The sequence below is a fragment of the Charadrius vociferus genome, unplaced genomic scaffold (assembly GCF_000708025.1).
Source record: "Charadrius vociferus isolate BGI_N301 unplaced genomic scaffold, ASM70802v2 scaffold1044, whole genome shotgun sequence".
Classification (NCBI taxonomy): domain Eukaryota; kingdom Metazoa; phylum Chordata; class Aves; order Charadriiformes; family Charadriidae; genus Charadrius; species Charadrius vociferus.
In genome coordinates this window covers 583629-606798 of record NW_009648254.1, presented here as the reverse complement: position 1 = coordinate 606798, position 23170 = coordinate 583629, and the positions used below count along the sequence as shown (strand labels likewise).

The window sequence follows — 23170 nt, the reverse complement described above, 5'->3', positions numbered from 1 at the left end:
CAAGTGAAGAGTGGTTCACTGATTAAGCCTTATTTTGAGTGCTTGTGAGAGGGACGGGTTTTAGAAGGAGTAATCAAGGGCAGGTTTGTACAACTGGAGACAGGAGAGTTGGTTATAGTTCTTTATAGCAGTTATTTCTCTTATCTCCCTCACCTTAAATATACATTCAGCTAAAAGCACTGAAAAATTGGTGGGCATATCTGAGGAGACATGGAAAGAAGAAAATAACTGCATGTACAGTAAATATTTATGTACAGTACTTACAGCCAAATTATTACTGGAATTTTCCTTTAAGAACAGAAGGATACAGAGCTGCCTATAAATTTTAAAGCCTAGAAATATTTTTCAAAACTTAAACTGAAATCTATTTTTTTCCCTCCTGTGATATCTGAACTCCTTTGTGAAAACTTTCTTATTCCATCCCCATCTGCTGCCATAGGTTTTTGATCATTTTCAGTGAAAGATTAAGATATGTAAAGGGAAGGAAGAAAAAAAACCCCAGCTGTTTTATCTGTAAGGGTTCTGCAGAAATGAATTAAAATAGGTTAATTAAAAACAAGCAGCAGATTTTGCCTACTGTTTTCCTTTTCTGTGGGCAGAAGCAGAGGTAGCAAACCAAGCCTCAGATTATCACGGCGAGATTTTTCCTTCTTTAAAGTGAAATTCTATGAAGTGAGACAAAGCAAACACTCATTTATTTTTTTCCATCAAAATACTGTCATCTTCTTCACATAGTTGAGGGAAGACTGATGTATCTTTCACCCATCTGAACTGGGTGGAATAATCCAGACTTTACTGGCAGGTGCAGACTGCAGTACCTGCAGGGACCCTTCTCTTCTGCTGCCCGCGGGCGTCCGCGATCTGGGGGCGGGAGGATGCCAGAGGCTCCGAATTAGGACCTCATTTGTACGGGTGTATGGAAGTACTAAAGCACACTGCAGAGCGGCTGTACAAGCACATGGTCTGTCATGCAGATATCCTGAAACCGCTGATGTTTGTTCATCTGGGCAGGCACCTTGGATGTGGAGGAAAGGTAAAATAGTGGATTAGAGAAAGAGGACAGATTTTCTTCACAAGTTGAAGACGTATCACCATTAAAAATGAAGTAGCTTGAGTTGTAATTTCTGAATGAAACCTTCTCCATATCATATGGTAATCGGTGGAATTTAATTTAATACAAAAGTTACCCAGATCAATAGATGCATACCAGAGGGAAGTCCTGTGGTGTTCTTGCAGAGATTTGAACTCACCATAATGAGGTACTTTATGCACCTTAAATGTGTGTGAGACAAGAAGGATCCTATTGTTCAGATTTCGATTATTTAGGACTAGTGAGTTAGCTGTCACTTCTAATCTTCATTTAGATATTGAGGTGTGAGATATACATTAAAAGACATGAGGAACAGAGATGATACGGGATCTGATAGAGCTATGCTGAATTCACTGTCACTTTGTAGTGGGAAAAAAAAATCCCTGTCTGTCCATTACAGATACTGTGATGAGATTATCAGCTGGTTTTTTCTGTAAATTGATACAATCTCCTTCTGTGGAATGAAGAACTCATTGTATCCTGAACAGAACTCAAATTCAGGTTTGAAAGTTCTTTAGTGTCTCATGTAACCGAACAAATCAGTGATGGAACTGGTGGTCCCTCCAAAAAGACACCAAACCAAACAGTCTTAGGGATGGCTTTACTGCACAGATCCTCTAGGATGCCTCTTGCAGCTAGAATTTCCTAAAGAACCACTGAAGGACTACTTACAGAGCAGAACAGCTGAGCTCAACCTTCAAACACCATACGCACGCTTTGATGCTGGCAGAAAGTATGGGTTATTGATGTTTGTGAGAGAAACAACAGAGCTATTGATTCTGGCCCGAGCGCGAGTGGGATGTCTCTCGCCTCCTCGCGCAATTCTGACTTCACACTTAAGCCACGAAGACTAAGCCGAGCTACCTTGCAACAGGGATCGCTATCTGCTGGTTCGTTCCTTGAACCAGAACGCCTCAAGATGCGTCACTGAAGTTCGTTACAGGCCGCAGGGAATTACAGCGAGTGAGTGGTTCTGTGCAGGCTTGAAGAGGTTTTAGAAGTGAAAAATAAACAAAAAATACATACTGCAATCCAGTTAGATTGTTATGAAGCAGAGAAATGTTTGCCAGCTGTGGCAGAGTAGCTGGTCTTACTGGGGTCTGCAAATAAGATGAGAACAGCTGCAAAAAAACCACTACACGCACTAGCACTTACGTAGCGTGACACTTCAGCTTTGCGCTTTCCTTTTTATAGAGGGAGCATAATGCTCTGGGTAACAAAACCAATGTAAAATGGTAAGAAAAGGAGATGCTGAAGAGAGGAAGGCTGAAAAGTGGCAAATTATTATTATTGTACGCTGAGCCCCGTGAGGAGATAACTTCCACAGAGCGCAGTATCTTACCCCCAAAACTTGCCACTTACGTGATGCTTTCCAAGCAAAGGGGGGAAACCTGGTCATGTATTTAAGTAGTCAAGGGAGGGGGGATCTGCTTCTGTGTATGGTTTTTACATGTTGTAGTCATTGCTAATGAAAAAGCAGATATTCTTGAATGCAGTGAAAGGTTTGATATTCCAGTCAGAAAAGGCTGATAATCCAATCATCTAATGAGAGAACCTACTGTCGGGGGGGGGCGGGGGGGGAGGCATGGGCGAGTATTTGGGATCCTGCGTTCTTTTCCCAGTTAGTACAAGTAATTAGCGTGGTTGGTTAGTATCATACAAAAACTACTTATGAGTTTAGATTGACCAAACTTTGTAAATTGGGAATATGCCTCTATATTCTAAATATTATAAAAAAGCATAACTGAGATGCAATTATTATGCAAATACTGTAAAATAATGGTTTTCAGAGATTCCAGCCATACAGTCAAAATAAGAGTGGGAAGATTTGAGAGTGGAAAAACAGAAGGAGAAAAGAAAACTGAGAGGATGGAGAAGACCAGGTCTCATGTTACTACTCTCCCCGTTTTCTTTGTCTTTTTGTTTTGTAGGGGTTTAGCAGAAATGTGAAGGCTCAATGGTAATTGAACACACTGGGATGCTCAATACGAAAAATGGATTGTATTTCTGATGCGCACCTAACTTTGAGTGTCCAACACGTACACAGTACTCACAGGCTGGAGTTCGCACGCACAGAGTGAAACCAGACAGTCCTGTGCAGACCTAAACGTGTTTTGTAATTATGTAATGTGAAAAATCAAAGCTTCATGAACGTATGCATTTACATGCAATGTGGCATACGAATGTGACAAATAATGTACCTGTATTTTCCAAAGGCAAATTTTTCTCATCTTGCAAAAGCAACCCACAGCAATAGAATCCATTTCAGCTGTGAGCTGCAGGCTTGATGGGTATATAATTTAAATATCATGCTGTTCCTTTTTTAAATTGATTTTTTTAAACCATGAATTTATTTTGCTGTTTTTCCATCACGTTCATTTGTATGGCTGTCAGTGCAAAGGGGAAGGAAAAAACAGTATTTCAGTGTCCGTAGCAGTATGAAAGCAAATATTTTTGCCATCCAAGAAGTGAACTGCAATGGGAAACCCAGACTCAAGGCAGAGATGTGCTCCTTACCAGACAGCCGCTTCCCGGGTAGCACGGGGCTTTTAGGAGCCTGTTATGCCGTTAGGTTCTCTGTTGCAGATGCTTATGATAAGCCACTGCGGGAGTAAATATTGAAAGGCAAACACTAAATTCTTCTCTGAAATTTATTGCGTCCAGAAAGAAATGGACACTCAGCATGGTTTCCTCTTTGCTTCCTTACTCCTCCAGCTACCCTTCACTATATTCCGACATGGAATTCTAACGGAGCAGTGCTTTGGGATGGAATGCACACCTTGGTACCACCACACCTGCAACTCAGGGCCTCTGCACAGCAAAAAGTGAGAAGAACATCGAACATCTGCAGCAGCACTTGCTGCTGCTCGAGGCCAGGCTGACACGGACGGGGCTTTGGGGGCACTAGATCTCTCCTCCAGGACTAGATCCCCCTCCCCATAAACTTTTCCCAGCGTTCTGGCTGAGAATACATACAACTGTGCCTCTAGCTGCAATTTCTAACCTGAAAATGAAACTCTAAATGCAAGACACCTCTTTACTAGTCCTTGCTAGAGGGCAGAATATTGTGGGATGAAATTCCAAATGTATGTTTCCAGTGTAGCATTTTTAGAAAAAACATTTTTAAATTTTTGCTCAGCAATACTGACTATTTGTCTTTCTTTTACTGAAAAATTACAGACCTTTGATTTTGATGGATTTGCGGGGACAGACCTGGTTACTGATTTGTTTTACCTTTCAGCAATGGAATATTAAACACTCGCATTCGGTAACGTTTCCCTTTCCCGCCTTGCCTCATGAATGGCTCAGAACTGCGTGAGGGTCTTAATACCGTGTCAGTTATTGCACAGAAGACTCTTGCTACTTGCAACAAGTATTAGAGTTCATCTAATTAACTGATTTCAGTTCATTTGGCATTAAATAATTCCCAGAATTCCCATATGTTTGTCCAATATGTTCTACAAGGGGACTGATTCTCCAGCAGCAATTAAATAGCTCCTTTCAGACTAGTTTGGCTGTGGTCAGTCCCACACGTCCCTGTTACGACTCCCTCCGTGGCGGACGCAGGCGGCGGTTACACAGCGTGACGCTGGAGATCTGCTGGTGGCTGTGACCAGAGCCTACACCATTTCAGTGACTCAGGCTTTATGGGTTTTTTTTAGTTTTTTTTATTTTAATGTGGTGGGTGGGAGGGCACGTGGTAGACTACAGTCATAGTTTCCCAGTCGTCTCCTGCATCAACTTTGCTGGGCTGCCACCAGGACTCTCCTACCACTATTGACGTTATTTCTTTTTCTGTCTTGTGTGTTTGTGTTTTGTTTCATTCTTGATGCTTGCAAAATTTGAGCTATTTCTGATGGGAATCATCACCAGTAGCATAACTAAAAGTCTGGATTCGCATCTCCTAAAGGTGTTGGCTTAACAAAATAACCCATGTTTTGTTCCCATTATTGAAGATGAATTGTCAGGCTTTGTGCTGGAGGCAACTTTAGCAAAATTCCACCTCCCCATCCTCCCGGTATTCGATGCATTTGTCAGCAGCAGCCACTTGGCAAAGGACGTGTGTGTCGGGAGAGAGATAGGATAGAAACGCACCAACCAAGTTAAATAACTAAGGTTTGACTCGCTCTCTGGAAATACGCTTTTGTGAGCCCCTTCCTGCAGCTGCATCAAAACAGAGATAAGGCAGTAGAACTGCACCCGCTGTTGCTGAGGTACAGCAGAGAGGAATCATATGAACTGAATAACTTACTGAAAAATAAATATTTATAAAAGTTGGCTTGGGGGTTTCTAATAATTCCGAGACATTTTCCTTTGTATTTGTACGTAATTGGATGATTTCTTAAATTAGCTAGAAAGAGAGGTGTTTGGGGGTAACTGCTGGAAGGTTTTATTTTTAAGGACATAAAATAACCATTTGTGAAGCGTAACAGTGGTTGCTGTTAAGTGATGATACTTTGTGCAAAACCAGCGTTTTCCTAGCAATGAAAGAGTTGTGAAATATTGTTTATAATTCATAGGCATAAGCAGAAGTAAGTAGTTTTTTGCTTGAACTGTTTGCTTAGAATAGTCATTCTGATATCAGTTCAACAAAACACGCAATCGTCTCCTGTGTCTCTAAACGTGGCGAGACTACTGCCGTGTCTGAGACGCTCTGCGCAGCACGGCCCCTGCCCCCGCGCGCCCTGGCAGGCCCGGAGGAACGGGGCACCTGCGGTAGAGGCTCTTTGTGCTTTGAGCTTTTTTAGCCTAATACTCCTACAAACGCTTAGCAGCACAGAGGCTTAGGGAGCATTTATTACTATGACACTTGAAAAAGAAAAGGCAGAATTGGCCTTTTTTGTTAGCGTGTTGTGTCTTTTTTTTTTTTTTTTTCACTCCAGTTTTCATCTCACAAGTACTTGTACATGTAGTCTTTAGTAAGGGCTGTGACTGAAGTTACTGGAGCTTTTTCAAGTCTTTAGCAAGAATGGTGTTTTTAACTGCATTTTCAGAGCACCTACTGGAATGCTCCCCCAGGTGATGGTAGATGGATGTGCAAAGTCAATTTGCAGGATTGGAATCTGATTGATTTACGTGCAGGGCTACAGAGAAGTGTGCCTACGTGAGAGCTACATTCGCTTAAATCTATTATCCAAGGCAGTTTGGGTAACTTAAAATGTAACAGCATAGCCATGAAGTGTTGGGCTCAGCACAGGCAGTGTGGGATGGTTTGGTTGTTGCCATGCCGCTATTGCAAAGCTGTACGGGAAATGTTGTTGTCAGCTTGTGACGCAGCAGTGGAAGTATATCCTATTTTTAAAGCGAGGATTTTCTCCTAATTTATCTCTTTGTTTTGTTATTACATCATCTCGTTTATGTCTTGGTTGAGGTTCTTCCCCTTATTTTTATCTTGGAAACATCATTTACTTTAATTTTAAGAGGGAACTACATGTTGAGTAATTTAGAAGCCAAAAATTGGGATCATAAAACACAGAGGAAGGATTACAGTGTAAAAAGAAAAAATCCCCAAATCTACCCCCCACCCCCCAAAAAAATCCCCAACAGGACAAGATGCCTCGATTGTTACCTTTAATGTCTAAGAAGTGTCTCATCCACTTTGTTGCTGGCTCTGCACGGATGTTTATTGTAAGAGGTAAGAAAAGGGTTAAATTTGTGGGACAGGGTTAAATTTAGGTTTGAATAAAAGAGAATATTCTTGTCAGGTACTTCATCTTTATAACTTGGCAAGCAGTTAATCTAACCAAACATAGGCGATTACATTCAGCTTAGGTGAATCTCTGGACCCGAGCTGCGCTGATGGGACAGACGCGCATACCCACTTTGCAGCCTTCTCAGTTTAAGCAAAGAAGTCCCGTCCCTGATGTCTGCTATAAGTTACTGAGCTTGTTCATTCTGCAGAATACAAATGTGTTTTCAAACCAGGGAGATCACACTCAATCTGGAAAAATTTATGAGGCTGTGTTTTTAAACCATAATTTGTTTTATCTTCACTTCTGTGAAAATATTGTTGATGACAGTCTTTGAAGGCAGAATTAGATGGTGATACTACCAGCTGGTGCATAAAGCAGGGCTTACTCGCATAGAGTAATTTTAGTGTTGTGTGTGGTTTAAGGAAATTGAAATGCATTTTAAAGACCAGAATCCTAAGCTGACCAGCCAACAATTTGAGTAGATGTGGCCTAATAGTTTTGTTTCATCTCCAGCTACTGCTTCTACATGAAAATTAGCACAGTAATTGCCTTGCTTATCCTTTTCTGTAACAGATGAGTGAGGTACTCGTATTCTAATGAAAATATATTTTAAAATTTGTAGTTAAAGTAAATTCTCACTCCTTACTAAAAAGAACCTGACACACCTTATTGTCTTCCCCCCCAAGCCTACAGCCAGAAGGCACAGATGTTCTTCTAGGACCAGAAGTAACTTGTGGGCCCTCAGATTTGTCTGTCAGCACTCCATTTGCCTTGACCATACCACACTGCGCAGAAGTAAATTCGGAGCACTGGAATATCCACTTAAAAAAAAGGACACAGCAAGGGAAATGGGAGGTAAGTTCAGACTTCCGCTCCCACTTACAAGGATGGAAAACAGTTTACTCTTATTCATGTAGGCGCAGGTCAAAGATTATGTAAGTGATAGAAGGAGTCATCTTAAAGGGTCAATTTAAAAAAGATTCTGCTTTTTGTTAAGAAGCAGCTAAACTATTTTCAACTATTTTACTATGATGTGCAAAAAAGGGTCAACGTTCTGATCTAGCCCATGTGACATCCAGAAGTATTCATTTTCTCAGATCTCCTACTTAATAATGGAGCCAGTAGCCATTTATTGTTGAAAACACTGTTTTGATAGAGCATGGCTCCCAAAGGGACTCATGTCAGAACAGATCATTATATCCACGCAAGAATTTATCAAGACATAAAGAAAGTTATGGAACTGGTTAAAAATATACACTTCAAATTTAATATTTTTTTTTAACCTAGAAGGATCTTGATTTTTAAATCAAGAAGTCTCTTTGCACATGTCATTTTCATGGGCATTCACTGATCACCCTGTGCTCGTAACCTCTGAAGGATCAGTGTACAGTAAATGAAATATTTTGCTTTTTTAGTTGAAAGTGTATTTTGTAGTCCTCATCTACTGGGGGAATTAAGCTTTGCGTATTCATGACATGGGCATTTAATCATTTGTGTCTGTCCACCTGCATTTTTTTTAAACCCATGGCCATCTTTGACTGAAACTGCTTGGTAGGCAGCAGTCTCAAACTTATTAAACTTTCTGTGTCATTTGTGGAGACAGCCTACTAAGAGTACTCCTGAAGGGATGGCTAAAGCATGAACCGAACTGTTACTCAACATTACAGGAACCCACACAGGATGGAAAGGTGCTGAATTTCCCAACTATAAAGTGTTCACTGTACAAGTTATTAGAACCACAGAACCTGGAAACTAGACACAAAGCCATAATCAATCAGATTTTCTTGCCCTGCTGCTCCTGAACTATTTGGTTCGTTGCATTGTGAGGGGAAAAAAACAGTAGTTATGACATTCATGGATACCGTAACTCGCTCTTTGCTTTTCCTCCTCTAAACCACTGTGGTGTTTGTTGCTCTCATCTAAACTCGTTCAAGTTCAGCTTAGTTCTCCTACTGCAGAGGCACTCAACACTCACTCAGCTCCATCAGTGCTGGTTCCAAACACCCTGGAATTACTGAGGAGCGTAACACCAGACTGTAGACTGCTCAAACACCTCATCTAATGATGCTGTAATGCAGAACTAAGCATGAAAGGCAAAAGAGTGGGCTAGGTAGTTTTTTTGATGAAGGTAAACATAATTGTAATGGATGCTCTGAAAGGAAGTCAAATACCAACTATTGTTCAAGGTTTGCTTATTGACTTTAATCTTCAAGGTAATTTCTTAACTTGACATTGGGGAAAAAAATAGCTAGAAAGTCAAGAGCACTTGAAAAAAGATGCAAAAATTGCTTACGCATCATCATTATTATTATATGCTGTACACACTGAATTCTGCACAATATAGTGCCATAAATCCTATTGCTGACTCAGGGCTGAATTGGGAGTATTTATTTACTCATATAGGTAGTCTACCTGCTCCCCATCCCTGAGGTCAACATGAGTAAGGAGTGTGCAAACTGGCTCTCAGAAATACTCTACATTCCAGTTGAATAATAATAAATAATGTCATAACTCCTATTGTCAAGGCCTATTGATTTTATGCTTTTATTTTTTTTTTAAACCTGAATTTCATTTTGCAGGAAGTGATGTCTGTGGAAGAGGAAACTACTTCTTGCTACTGCCTGTTGGATCCTTATGCCTGTCACATTCTCTTAAACAGCTTTGGAACTTATGCTCTTATTGGAGAACCGATCTCTGACTGTGCCGTTCGACAGCTGAAAGTAGCGGTTTTTGGCTGCCTGTCTTGCAATTCTCTGGATTACAATCTGAGAGTATATTGTATGGATAACACACCTTGCGCGTTTCAGGTAAATGGTTTCACTTCATTAATTTGGTTTTAGCTATTTTTCTATAGAATACTAACATTCCTTTATGCCTGGGGATAGTCCGTGGGCAACAGCAATAGTCCAGAACTCAAACAAATGAGAATACTGTATTTTTTTGCCACTGCTGCATGACTTAGAATAAGCCCCTTGATTTCTCTGTGCTGTTGTTTCACTTGTGGGTTTACACTGCGAGAGCTTTAGGACAGCCAAAGTGTCTGCCCATATTCTAGACGAACCAAAAATCCCGTAGCCGTGGTTAACGCAGCACAAAGCTACAGCTGACACGCCAGGGCGTCGGGGTGGGCTGGGTGCTCTGGCCACTGCGTGGCACAGGCGGAGCTGGCCCGCACCCGGAGCCCAGTGCTGCTCCACTGCAAGCAGGAAATGCAAGTCATTAGCATTTGATGGATACTATTTATCACGCTCATTACCCTTACGCTGTCATTAGTCGGTACAGGATTTCCTCTCCTGTTTACAATTTGAGCAAGAAGGAGATTGCCTCACCATCATTTTTTTTAAAAAAAAATAATCATAATCGTGAATTTCCCCTTAAAAAAAAAAAAGAAAGAAAAAAAAGAAAACAATCCCCAAGTGGTGATTCAAATGAGGATGATTTTTCTACATGGTATTCCGAGACAAAACAATGAAATTCACGGCTTTTGCAGACTTAGTAAACTCAGAAGCTTTAACAAAATGGTTTTCTTTTGGGAACTGAAATGAAGACAGTTGTGACAGATGAATTTTTGATTCATTTTCCCATCGTACAGAATAGAAACATGAATCTTTATGAAGCACACACTAATCTCTACCTGCTTCTAATAAAAGCAAAGCTCCTGAAAGGGTTGTTAAAGACTTACAATAGCTTTGTAATTATACCCTTTTTAACACTTACACAAGTTGTGGGCTACCGGTATTCTCCTGGACGAGTCTGCCTGAAATGCAGAGGCCCAAATTCCTTCTGAGGCATTTGTGAACGTACACAGGTAGGTGTGAGTCACACGTTCCGTTAATATAAACCTGTGTTGTCTGATGCCTTTAGCGACTCTCAATCAGTTATGCTCTGCCTGTATGCGTTCGGTATTGTGCAGCAGGTATATGAAAAATATACAAAAATCTTTGGAACCTTTAAATACAGAGGAAAAAAAATCCGACAGAATTGTGCAACACAACTATGAAAGAGGCCCACATGAGGGAAATGAGATTAATCCTGTTCAGAGCAACCATTTATTTTTTTCCTACTGCTTCATACAGCATGGTGCAGTCTCTTTCAACCATTCATTCATGCTGAATTTTACCTCCAGCATATTAAATTAAAAAAAAACAAACACAAAAGCCCTCACCCGTAGCAGCCTGATTTGACTGTACCATCTTGTTTCTCAAATTATGGTGACATTCAGCAAAACAATGAAGGAGACTGGCTTATTTTTTTTTAATGCGCATTAAAATAAATAAGATTTCAAAGTTATTTGTTGCTTTTCTGTAGAAAATTGTTAGAAGAATAATTACCAGTTTGCCATATTCACAGAAATCAGAACAGGGTATTTGTACATAATGAGACAACTGTATATTTATGAAATTATACTTCCCTTAAAAGCATTCTGTATCAGTTTCATGCCAGTGTAAATATTAAGTGGTGAACATTGAAAATACATATTTTTTTGGATAAAGTACTGGAGTTGTGCTTACCAAGTTTTGTTTGATACTTTATAGTGCAGTCCTGGATGAAATACAGAGTTCTTTGACTTTTCACGTTGTGCTTGTGTGAAAACGTACCTGACTTTTCTAACAGATGATTCTGTCCTTTATGCAATTCCTACTGTGTTGGGAAACCCTTGGCTCTCAAAACAGCAGAGAACCAAGTCCTTTCTGTTTTATGTTTTGACATAGTCCTGCTGATGCTTGTAGAATTTAGGGCCATGTGCATTATTAAAGGTAGAGCAGTATTTATACAACTACGGTACATTTAAAAAACAAATTCCAACACATTCAGGGAATTTTGAAAATAGTTATGAAATAAGCTACTCTCATTGTAGTCTAAAATAAAAACTTAAATTCTCCTTTCTTATTTGTTCTTTCACATAAACCCAGCCATCAGGAGTTAAAACAAAACTGAATTGCCTGTAAATTGGTTTATAATAGAAATGCATTATTATAGTTTCAGAAAGCTCTAGCGGTCTTTATACTTTCAGAAGGTCACAATTATTCCAGTAGCTCTTCTAACAATAACTTCGCTCCTGACAAGTACTAAACCTCTTCCAGTACACAGGTTTTATATCATCTATGTGACTAAAGATAGGTGATTTTGAAAGACTGCTTGCTAGCTGATTTTTAAAGACTTCTGCAATCTTTCCTTTCTCACTAGTATTTTTACTGTAACAGTAGAGGAATAAACATAGCATAAGTACAGGCAGGGGTTATTTTTTTTACTGTTATGCTTTAAATTCACAGAATTATATAAAAATTTAGGTAGGAACAGACCTTTAGAGGGCTGTAGTGCAAATTCCTGCTCAAAGTCATCTTCCAAGATTGCTCAGGATCTTGTCCAGTATTTCTGGAAAAGTCCAAGAGAGGAGAAGTGAAACTGGAGCATTTTGTCTAATGTGTACACTCGGTGTGTTTCGCTCTGTGCTCTCTAAGTCCTGAGAGCGCCTTCTCACCAAAACTACTGTCCGCTTAATCTGTAACTGAGCAGACTACTCACCGAGTGTGCCTTCTGTGCTCTGCCTGCCTTTTAGTCCGTTCAGTAAATATCTCGCTCAGCTTTGTATCTAAAGTGTTTAAGGAATATTAGACACAACCTGTAAGAGTTTTTTTTATTCAGAAGCTTAATTAAAACAGCAAAGATAGTTGTGTTATTTCAGAAGAAAGAGAAGAACGACTAAGTTACAGTCATGTCACAGTTTAACCAGTTTCCATTTTCCTCTTTGGAGGGAAATTGCTTTACCTGGAAATGGGCTGACACGGTCTCTCTTCCCTCTTCATGCCGATGTTGGAGAGCGCTCTGGGTAATGACCTGCTGGTAGACTTCGCCGTTGTAACAGTGATCCTGTGGGATACAATAAAATAGTAGCAATCAAACATGAGTAACTTTCAGTGAAACTGAAACTGGCTGGCTTCCACTCGAAATCCCAAAAGGTGAAGACAGCCACGACTTTGTTGCAATACGCTTAAAGTTTCCTGCTCCGAATCTGAAGTTGGGTGGGTATTGCTACCGAGGTAGCCAACAGAAAATTCAGTGTCACGAGTACCATCGTTATGTTCATGAAAACAGAGCTGACAATGCCTAACTGTCCTTTTAACTCCAATGGTGAAGTATAAACACCAGTGCCCATGAGAGGGGTACTCCACTCCTGTACCCTGATGGGGCTGTAGCTGAACTAGGCACCGTCCCTAAAGATGAATTTTCATTTGTTCCTAATACTGAAAAAATTCTTTCCTCCTCTGCCATTGCAGGAAGTGGTTTCGGATGAAAGACTCCAAGGAGGACAATTACTGGAGGAACCAAAACTTTTGCATTTCCAAGGGAATACCTTCAGTCTTCAGATATCTGTCCTCGATATCCCTCCTTTCCTTTGGAGAATTAAACCATTTACTGCATGTCAGGTACTTGTCAATTTTAGCTGTTTACATTAGAATTTGGAGGAAGTAAGACTTTTCACTGGTATAGGCATAACCCAAATAAGACAATGATCCCTTTTATTTTTGAAAGGTGTGTGTTTCATCTCTTGAGTTTGCAACAAAAATGCAATGATTTTGACAAATACAGATTTCATACATAACAATGCTTCAAAGTTATAATTTTACGAAAATGTAAGCATGTACTTTATGACTCATTAAGATGTTTTTTATATCTTTGTGATTCCAATTTGATATAACTATGAATATATGGCTGAAATGGCATTGAAATGTAAGCATTTAAATATCACGAGTTCAAATTACAGCACGTATATACTAAGAAGCAGAACTGAGGAAGAGCAAATTATTTTTTCTGTACTACATTAATTAAAGAGGCTGTTGAAGACAGGAAAGTAAAAATCAAAAGAAAAGAAGAATTTCTAAGTATATTGGTTACTGGAAATTACAAGCGATGTGCTGGCACATAGAGTAGGCCGGTCTTCTAAAATACAGAACTTAATTAGACTGTATAATCTGCCTTTTCCCAGAAGCATGCAGAGAGACAGTCACCTATCATTTCGTATTCTGGCAAAAAAATTGTTTTAAACGTATTGACATATTCTCCAAAACATGAGTGCAATGTGCTCTGAAACTTATAAACCCTGATCCATATCTAGATAAAAACTTCTACCATAAGAATGTAAGGATAATTTATGCTACAACTTAAGAAATGAAAGAAACCGCATCATTTTCAGCTTTGTATGAGTAACTGCTTGCTTTTATGTGTTTTGTTTATTCTACTCACTGAATTGCATTTTAAAAGACCACCCGATCAGTATAGGATGCCACACTGCTCTGTCAAATACCTATCAAAACTAGTATCTTCCTGAGAAGTTTAAAAAAAAAAAAAATCATGGAAGTTTTCTCTTAATACAACAAATAGGGTTTTACCTCCCACCGTATTATAATCACAGCTCCGTACTTTGATTAATTATCTGTCTCTTGATCCCTTGTCAAATCCTGGAGAATAAATCTGCACGATAGTCTAAAATTCAACCTCAAAGCGCCATTTAGAAAGAGTCCTGTTTTCTGAAAACTGCTTTCTAATAACCATTTGATAGATCTGAACTAAATATATGTAGCATTATCTGATGTCGATCACTTCTGACTGCTTTAGAAGGCAGACAAAACACCTTCCACAGGCCCATCATGCAGAACGTGTATTCGTTAAATGCCCAGCATACAAGAGGAAAAAAAAATCAGGAAAGTTTTAATTGAACGTGTCTTGCCATGGTGACTGCTTCAAAACCACCACGTTGCCTTGGTGAAACATCCCCTAGACTTTTCTTGCAGCAAAGCAACTTCTGCAAATAGCTCCAGCAAGAGAATATAAAACTGTCTGAGATGAACGCACTCACTCCCCTACACCTTGGACACAGAAGACGTTACTGTTTGTGCTGTTTAAGCCTGTTGCAGAAACGCACTGCAACTACATCGGGAGGAACAGACCCTGAGAACCCAATTAACACTGTGGTATGATAAACTGGAAAAACGGCCTGCACAGAACAAAACTGACTGTGCTCTCTGTGAACAACAGATTGCTGACAACCAGAGTAAGAGGGTTTGCTACTCTAACCTTCATGTTTCTGTGTGGTTCAGAATTCAGGGAGGATTATTTCTGCCTGATAATTTCTGCTAAGTTGTTCTTTCTTTGGGGCATTGCCTCCTTTGCTGGTTGCGAGTCCCTGGTGCACGCAGAGTTCTGAGTGTGTCTCAGAGGCCTCAAAATATTTTGTGTGTGGTTCAGCACTTTTCTTAATGCTGTGTACAACTTCTATGAATAAATATATTGCTTGTGGTGTATTAAACTCAGGTATTTTTGTTCTCTGTTGGCAAATAACAGTCTGGAGTTTCCAGTCAAAGCTGAACTGCAGGGTGTCGTTAAAACAAGACATGATAGCCAATGCAAATTTCTCTATATTAATCTTCGTGCACTGCAAGGACCGCACTTTGCTGAATCTAATGCAAGTGGCACAGCCCAAAGTAGCTATTAAATTTATTGCTGCAAAATAAAAACAAAAAAGAAAAAGTCAGAGGAGGGAGCCATAACCCACAGAAGAACGCTGAAGTGCTGTGCTCACTGTAAGCAGAGAATGGCAGAGCCGCGGAAGGTTTTGAGCGTAGCAGACACAGTACCCATCCTCTCAGCAGCCACGCAGGGTTCCAGAGACACACGTGCAAAACCTCTGCTCACAGAATGGTCTGACACAGTGCTGATACTGAAGCCAAATAAATATTTACATTTTGTAATTGAGTATAGTTTGGATGACTTGGACAGCTGAGATATATAATAATTGTTTCTAACAGAAACTGCAGCACGATGTACACGGGCTTTGTGTTTCCCTCTCTGTGCAACGTTTTGTGAAATGTCCCAGCTCTGCTGACAGCTCTGATTGGGTTCCAGCCTCTTTATATATAAAAGAATCTATTTCTTCATGTGGACTTTCTCCCACGGTTTACTTGTTTTCTCTCCTACATACCTCACTTTAAAAAGAAGCTGGCTGTTCGGTTGTCGAGAACAACCGGAAAGAGCCTATGCCACAATTGTCTATTTGGTCCAGCAAATGAAAGCATTATCAGACAGTACGATGAAGAAAGATCTGTGTTAATGATTTCTCAGATAAGTAAAGATCCTGCTTCAAGGCTTGAACAGATGAATAAATCATCATGTAAAACTGTGGCATAAAAGCAGTTAATGGCAGGTGGTAGTCAGAATTTCTCCAGACTACGCTAAGTGCGTTTGTTTGTCCTGGCCATGCTGCAGGAGCAGATGCTGAGTGCTTGGCATCCTTCCCACTGTGGTCACAAGTAACTAGGGGGAACCCTTAAAACTGGATGGGTGTTAGAGCAGGAGGAGGCTGCGACGAGCATGTTAAGAAGCCCGACAGGCACCTTTGGGGGTTAAAAGCAGCTGTCGTTTTGTGTCTCTTGGAGGATCCAGTCTGTCTCTGGCTATGAGATGATTTACATTCCCTCTGTCTGCTAGGAACTTAATTACAAAGGGAGAATAAAACTGAAAGCATTTCTGGAATACTTTAAACACTCATCGTTCCAGCATGCTTTGCCCCCCCCGTATTATGTTTCATATAATTCTTTTCAGCTGAGTGATTCTTCCACTCTGAATGAAAGCAGAGATGATTACTCTGGAAAAATCTAATTACAGTTGCTCCGTTTCTAATATTTGGCTAATGTTTTCTTTACCGCAGCTACCAACTCAGGATCTAAACGCAGAGCTTATCATTATCACTTAGTGCATCATTACAGATAGCCTGAGACACTAAAACTGCATATCAGCTGAGTACAGTGACACTCTCCTTAGTTTAGTCTTGACTGTACTTTAAAGTACAGGGTGAGGCTGATCTTTGAAGCTGTATATTCTCGGATTACCAGTGCCTAGCTGATTTCTTCAGGGACATAGAAAAGATCGCAATATAAATCCAATAAAAATTGCTTATAGAAAGTAAGAATGAAGAAATGCATGTTTTCTGAGCTGTAAAGTCTTAGATGAGCTTCCCTATATAAACTGATCGTAAGAGATAAGTGCATGGTTTACTTGATTTAAACAACTAATTATGACAAGTGACTACTTGGTAGGTCACTCAGTTACAACTATCAGTATTAAATACTGGAGGAATTAGCTGCCTATAGGCAGCTTATTTTATGTCCTTGTCTGTGTCATTTATTGACCCTTTATAAAGCTCTGAAAAACGCAAGCAGAATGCATGCCAAGATTAAATTTCCATATAGTAATTATTGTATTTTCATTGGAGGATCAGCTTCACATGCCATTCAAATAAATGCTAAAATTTAAAAACAGTGCGTGACGAAGGGACAGAGCAATCTGACAATTCATAATCCTCCTCTAGAAAAACTAATGTAAAAATCTTTAAACTAGTTTCCTTGCATCAGAATAACTGCTCATTGAAGCTGTTTAATGCTGTCCCGTAATCATGTGGATGAATGCTAAGATATAACAGAACGAAATATTAATATAGCAGTCTTTTTTTCCCTTTTACATTATTCTCCAGGTTGCCAATTCTACAGTATTTTCCAATACTTTGAAATGAATAGAGAACGTGTTCAGTTTGATTGTTTTTATTATTTACATGCCTTCACGGCTACAACGTAGAACACCACAGTGGGTTTATAGCTGATGTTAGTTTGGAAATAAAAAAAAAGCCAAAAACGTGTTCTGAAAGCGTGAAGAGAGGAGACCAGTAGAGAACATCAGTATTTCAAAATAATCATAAAGCAGAAGTTAGCTGCCCCCTATGTACTTCTCCTGTCTATTTCCATACGTTTTTAGGAACTCAAAGCAACCAGAGATGCCAGAAATCTCTGATGATTAATTGCTGCAGTTGTCTATATAGCATTTGATGAGGGCACTCATCCCATAAACTGTCCCCGGCTGAAGTAGCGGAGTCACTGAAAGTAGTCACAGAACATAACAGGATGAAACTCAGAAGTAAAACTGAGACTGACCAGTGCTGTGCAGTGCTGCACGTGACTACCCAGGCAGGTGGGTGTTCTTAAATTTGGATGGAACATAAATAGAGAAAATATGCTGTCATGCTCTGTGCTGCACTGACTTACAGAGGAAGTACAGTTCTTGATGGGAAGTTCCTTTTGTTGGATTCTGTAGTACAAGGTGCTGGCAAGGAGACACAGGTCACAGTTCTGATCCCCGCTTAGGAGGAGTAAGTGAAGTGCATCTTCTTAAGTTTCATTTAAGATAAGAGTCTCTCATTATTTGTGTCACTAAATGAAATCTAAGCTTGCAGTGAATATAACATCGTAGTATTTAATAATTGAACCACCATTTATTAGTTTTGTCCTACTTTGAGTTTGCAGGGATGTTAGTAAAAAAGCAATTGCAGAGAAAAAGAATGGATTTTTTTTCCTCTTTTGCAATTGTCACAACTTCTCTCTCTCTTTCTCACGCCTGCTTCCCCGTTCTTGTGGGACACGTTTCTCTCACAGGAAGTTCCGTTCTCTCGCGTGTGGTGCAGCAGCCCGAAGCCTCTGCACTGTGCCTTTTCGCTGGAGCGCTACACTCCGGCAACGACCCAGCTCTCCTGCAAGATCTGCGTCCGACAAGTCAAGGGTCATGAGCAAGTCCTACAGATCCAGACATCCATCCTAGAGGTGAAGTGTTCTCTCTCCTTTTTGTTTCGTTAATTTAAGTTGCTGTGTAGTGCGAGACATGATCCCTCCCCACTTTTGTCCTTTCTTATCTCTCTGTAGTTTCTTATGCCCTGTTCAAAACTGTAACAAGTATATAAAGCCTTACAGATACCATTTCTAGCAGAAATCAAAGTACAGAGATTCTAGAACACAAAATAATCTATATTTGAGTTAGTGGTAATGGTTTTCTTGCAAAAAGTTTATGAATAGTTTGCAGAGCACTGGGAATTGAAAATAGACAGATTGCCTGTATGCTGTTAGGCCACTGACTATTCACTTATTAGAGCATCTTTGTAAACACAGAATGTCTTGCAAGGACTGTAGCTTTGCTCACAGGGAAAGAAATCAAACGTAGTCAAGCGAGCTGGTGATGTGTCCTACAGCAATGAAATCTTCAGCTGCTTCTTTAAGATTATGGAGCATCTTTGTGGGTTAATCCAGATAAATACTTCTGGATTTAAAGATACATGCCCATTGCTAAATACACTGTGCAGAGAATGCAGCAACTAAATAAGAAAACCACAAACATCATTCTGTATGAAAACATCCTCAGAATATGTACAAGCATTTTTCCAGTTCTTTACTGTTATTTCATAAAAAGCTTCTGTCATTCTCTATATATCTTAATGCAATGTTGTTGCTGCCTTTTTTTTTCTTCTCTCTCTCTCTCTCTTTTTTTTTTTTTTTTCCCCAAGGAACCTACCTGTCCACAACTGCCCAGAGCATGTTACAATTCTGTCTTCAAATGGGTTTGCTAGTATGGAAGGCTTTCTTGGCCTATCTCAAAAAGCGATTGAAGAATGAGCATAATTTGACTGTAAAATAAATATATAAATAACAACTGAATACTTGAATTGCTCATTGCTTTACAATTCCCTGAACTAACCAGGTAGCAGTAGCTTATCTCACTTGTGCAGGGTATGAAAATCTACTATTGTTCTGCATATTTAATTTAAACAGTCAGACCATGCGATATATCTACAGCACTGCTATTACCTTGCATGGATGACTTTTGGGATGTGTCATAAATGTTATATGAGGAGACTATAGCATCATTGTTATTTAATATTTATGCTGCACTGCACTGAACGGATAATGCATGGAAATATGACGCTGTTACACAAGACTGGTATAATTTCATGGGAAAAGAATGGGCCAGATGCACAAAAGGACCTGGATCCCAAAGAGATTTTTCATATGGAAGAGCTGAGGTACTTACAGATTTAGGTGTTCTTAAAAGAAAAAATCACGAGTGAGAGAGATACGCGTCTATATTTTAGGCCACAGCAATTAAAGATTTAGAAATCCATATGCTTTTGTGGCATTTCATCTACCAATCAGTGCTCTATTGGACTTCATCTGTAACACACAAATAAACAAAAAGTGGAAACTTGCAGAAGTGAAGTGACACTATTTTAAATGTTTTTATATATAGGTGCTTGTGATGTTCTAGAAATTCCTTCAGAAATCAGAAAAATACCTCTTAGCTATTTAATTTTCTGTTGTCAATTCTACAAAGTATACCTGGAATCTCAGGCCCGGGTTTGATTCTTCCTCCGAGGGCAGAGCTGATACGCCTGCAGGGGTGCGGAGACACTGCAGGGAGGTCCCTGCACAAGGAGCAAAACGAGCACAGACCCGCCCGCACTCCCACTTGTTCTCATTCTGAAGAGGCTGTGCAGAAATCCGTTTTCCTCGGTTCCCCATCTCTAAACAGGAGCGTGTGATGGGACTCCTGGTGTTACCTGGTACGATGCTAAAGAGAGCCACCTCCAGGCCGACAGAAAGCCTGCTGCCCTCACTAACTGCTTTGCTTTTATATTCTCTGCAGAACGAAAGAGAAACCATCACTTTCTTTGCACATGATGACGGCAACTTCCCTGCACAGATGGGTCCAAAAGCATTCAAGATCCCCTACTCTATTAGACAACGGATCTGTGCAACATTTGACACACCCAACGCCAAAGGCAAAGACTGGCAGATGTTAGCACAAAAAAACAGCATTAACAGGTAATGGAAGGCAATTTTGAAAGGTGAACATTTACATATGCAAGGGGAATAATTTGCTGCTGTTATGGGGTTCTTTGTTTGTTTGCGGTATTAAAGGTGTGTGCATAGTAATTAACATACTCTCAAGGATAAGCTGTAGTTCAAACATTTTTGCATATACAACTAGCTGCTTTTCCCTGACTCAACCCCTGTGCCCTGTCCTACCTCATCTTTGCTTCTGAGGTCAGTTGCTTTGTTCTGGGCTGGACCTTTTCTTTGTACACCCGCCAGAGTGGGGTTGTGGTTAAGTATGAGGCTGTAGAAGGATTTGGGCACTGTTGTGTACTATGAAAGCAGTGGTTTAAAGGACTTCGGAGGTTGCATGTTCTCTCAAAAAAAAAATCACATGGCCTGTTGCCTTGGCTTTTATCCATGTATTTTGTATTCCAAAATGAGTTACACATTTTGCAGATTTTTTTATTAAGGAAAAGGCATATTTAAAAAAGAAAGTCATGCTTTACAGTTATGTGTAATAATATTATGATTATTCAAACTGAAAGATGCTGTAAAAACTAATTTACTACTTAGTTTGCTCTTTCCGCTTGGTTAAATTAAATTGGTAGAGGCAGTTCACTCACAGAAATATTTTGTGATTGTCACAAATGCCCTAAATAAGTTTCCAAGAGGGTAGAGGGATACTTAAATCAAGAAAAATAACTTTTCGTTGACTTGTTGCTTTGCATGGGAATCTCAGTAAACCACACCTAGACCAAAGAAAAAAGCAATTTATAGTCTTGCAGCAGTGAGAGAGTCAAAAAATTCTGCTTTACTTATCAGCATTTGCTACCTATTGTCAGGCACTTTCATCTCCCCGGTTTCCGTTCCCCATGTGTGGCGGAAGCTGGAGGAGATTTCTTCTTTCTCAGGAAACTGAGCGACAGAGTACTAAGGAGATTACACTGGCTTGCGTACAACCAAATTTGTGATAGCCTTTAACTTTTGATTCTGCATTGGAGACACCCGGTAGGGTCTCTGCAATATCTATTTTTATAAAATCAAATTCATAGATAGAAAAAGGAAGTTGCTGAGCAGTTTAAACAACCCAAAATGTAGTTATAAAACCAGATGGTAGAGCATAAATGCTTGACTTCATAGATTTCCACGCATCTGTTGTAAAGCATAATCCACTAGTCTCATCATAATATTTCCCCCATGTATTCCAAAATACAGACCACCGCCATCCCGCGCTGTTGAAGTCAAGCGATTACTCAACAAGAGTAACAGCCTGGCTTGAGCTCCTCAGGTTATAGACAGGGATCTGTTCTTTCCATGCACTGAAACTATTCCTGTTGTTGCTACACGGAGCCGCTTCCAAGCTGGAATTGTACTGCACACACACATGCGCAAACTGTTCCCTGTGGGGGAACTTTCCATCACCAGTAGAGACGGATGTACTGAGGAGAGGTAATTAGCGAAGCCTGGGAAAAAAATGCTATCTGCCTGTTCTTTACTGACAGACAACAGTCCAAAAATGGTCAGTAGCAAATATTTAATTATCTTGGAGTTGGTTTAAAAAAACCAAACATTAGCATTCAAGTCCAAATTTCCTTTTCTGTGCTACAGGTTTCTATGATTCTCCCTGTATTTATAGATATGTATCTATACATAATACAAATGGTATATGTAACATTTATGCTTGTGAATGTGAAGTTAATGTATTTATTTGGATGATTATGTCCAAAGCCCATAAACAGAAGGAGCTATAGGGTACTGTGTTCAACACTCTTTTACCAAATTCTTTGCAAATATCACCCCTGCAAAGTCCTACAACCTGCATATTAATAAAATATAAATTTACAAATTAAAAGATGTCATACCGTCACATAATCAAAGCATCAATTTAAGTTACCTAATTCTCTCCCTGACAAATACTTGCTAAGTTTACTGATGACGCTTTCCAGAATTGACTTGTTTTCTAAATTATATAGGATGGTACTGCTGGCCAGCATTTATGTACCTCGGAACAGAGAAGTCCCTCGTTCATTCTGCCTCTGCTAAACTGAGCGAGTGGCATTTGAAGAATAAATGCACCTGTGTGTGTCCTCTTGAGGGTTCCCTCCCCTCCTCTCACCGAGGTCTTGCTGCAGGTTTTTTGGTTTCTTATTAAACACCTCGATGTGCCAGGCAGAACAGAGGGTGCTTTCACATTCATGGTAGCTACAGTGTACGCTGTTCCTCATCCTTTTTGTTTCACCTTTTTCTCCCCCTCTTTTAGGAATCTCTCCTATTTTGCTACACAAAGCAGTCCATCTGCCGTCATTCTGGACCTCTGGGAAGCCCGACATCAACACGATGGCGACCTCGACTCCCTAGCCTGTGCCCTGGAAGAAATCGGAAGGACACACTCCAAAGTCTCAGACATAACAGAAACTGAGATTGAAGAGCCTGACTTCAACTACAGCAGACAAAATGGACTTTAGTTACTTATTTCCATTCAAGAACCGATGGCCAGCTTTGACTACTACACTAGAGAATCTCTTTGGCAGGGAGGAAATAAGGGTTTCTGCACACTGTGTATGGAAACAGACACCCATTTCCACAATGCAGTTTTCAGTTGGAGGAGCAGAAGAAGCCCTATTAAAACTCATCTCAGTAACAAGGAAAACACAAGCTTCTCCCTGTCCTCTCTCATTTAAAATTCATTTTTAATGTCA

The 23170-nt window shown here is 39.9% G+C and overlaps 1 protein-coding gene across 1 annotated transcript in view; it reads left to right on the top strand.

The window, feature by feature from the left end:
- UNC5D (unc-5 homolog D (C. elegans)) overlaps positions 1–22936 on the top strand; it is an 81959-nt gene extending 59023 nt beyond the window's left edge. Inside the window, exons 11-16 of the mRNA XM_009884366.1 lie at positions 7470–7638; positions 9363–9590; positions 13062–13211; positions 18264–18428; positions 20299–20477; positions 22732–22936. Of these exons, the coding sequence (XP_009882668.1) occupies positions 7470–7638; positions 9363–9590; positions 13062–13211; positions 18264–18428; positions 20299–20477; positions 22732–22936 (1096 nt within the window). The remainder of the gene's footprint in view (positions 1–7469; positions 7639–9362; positions 9591–13061; positions 13212–18263; positions 18429–20298; positions 20478–22731) is intronic.
- Positions 22937–23170: the final 234 nt, after the last annotated feature.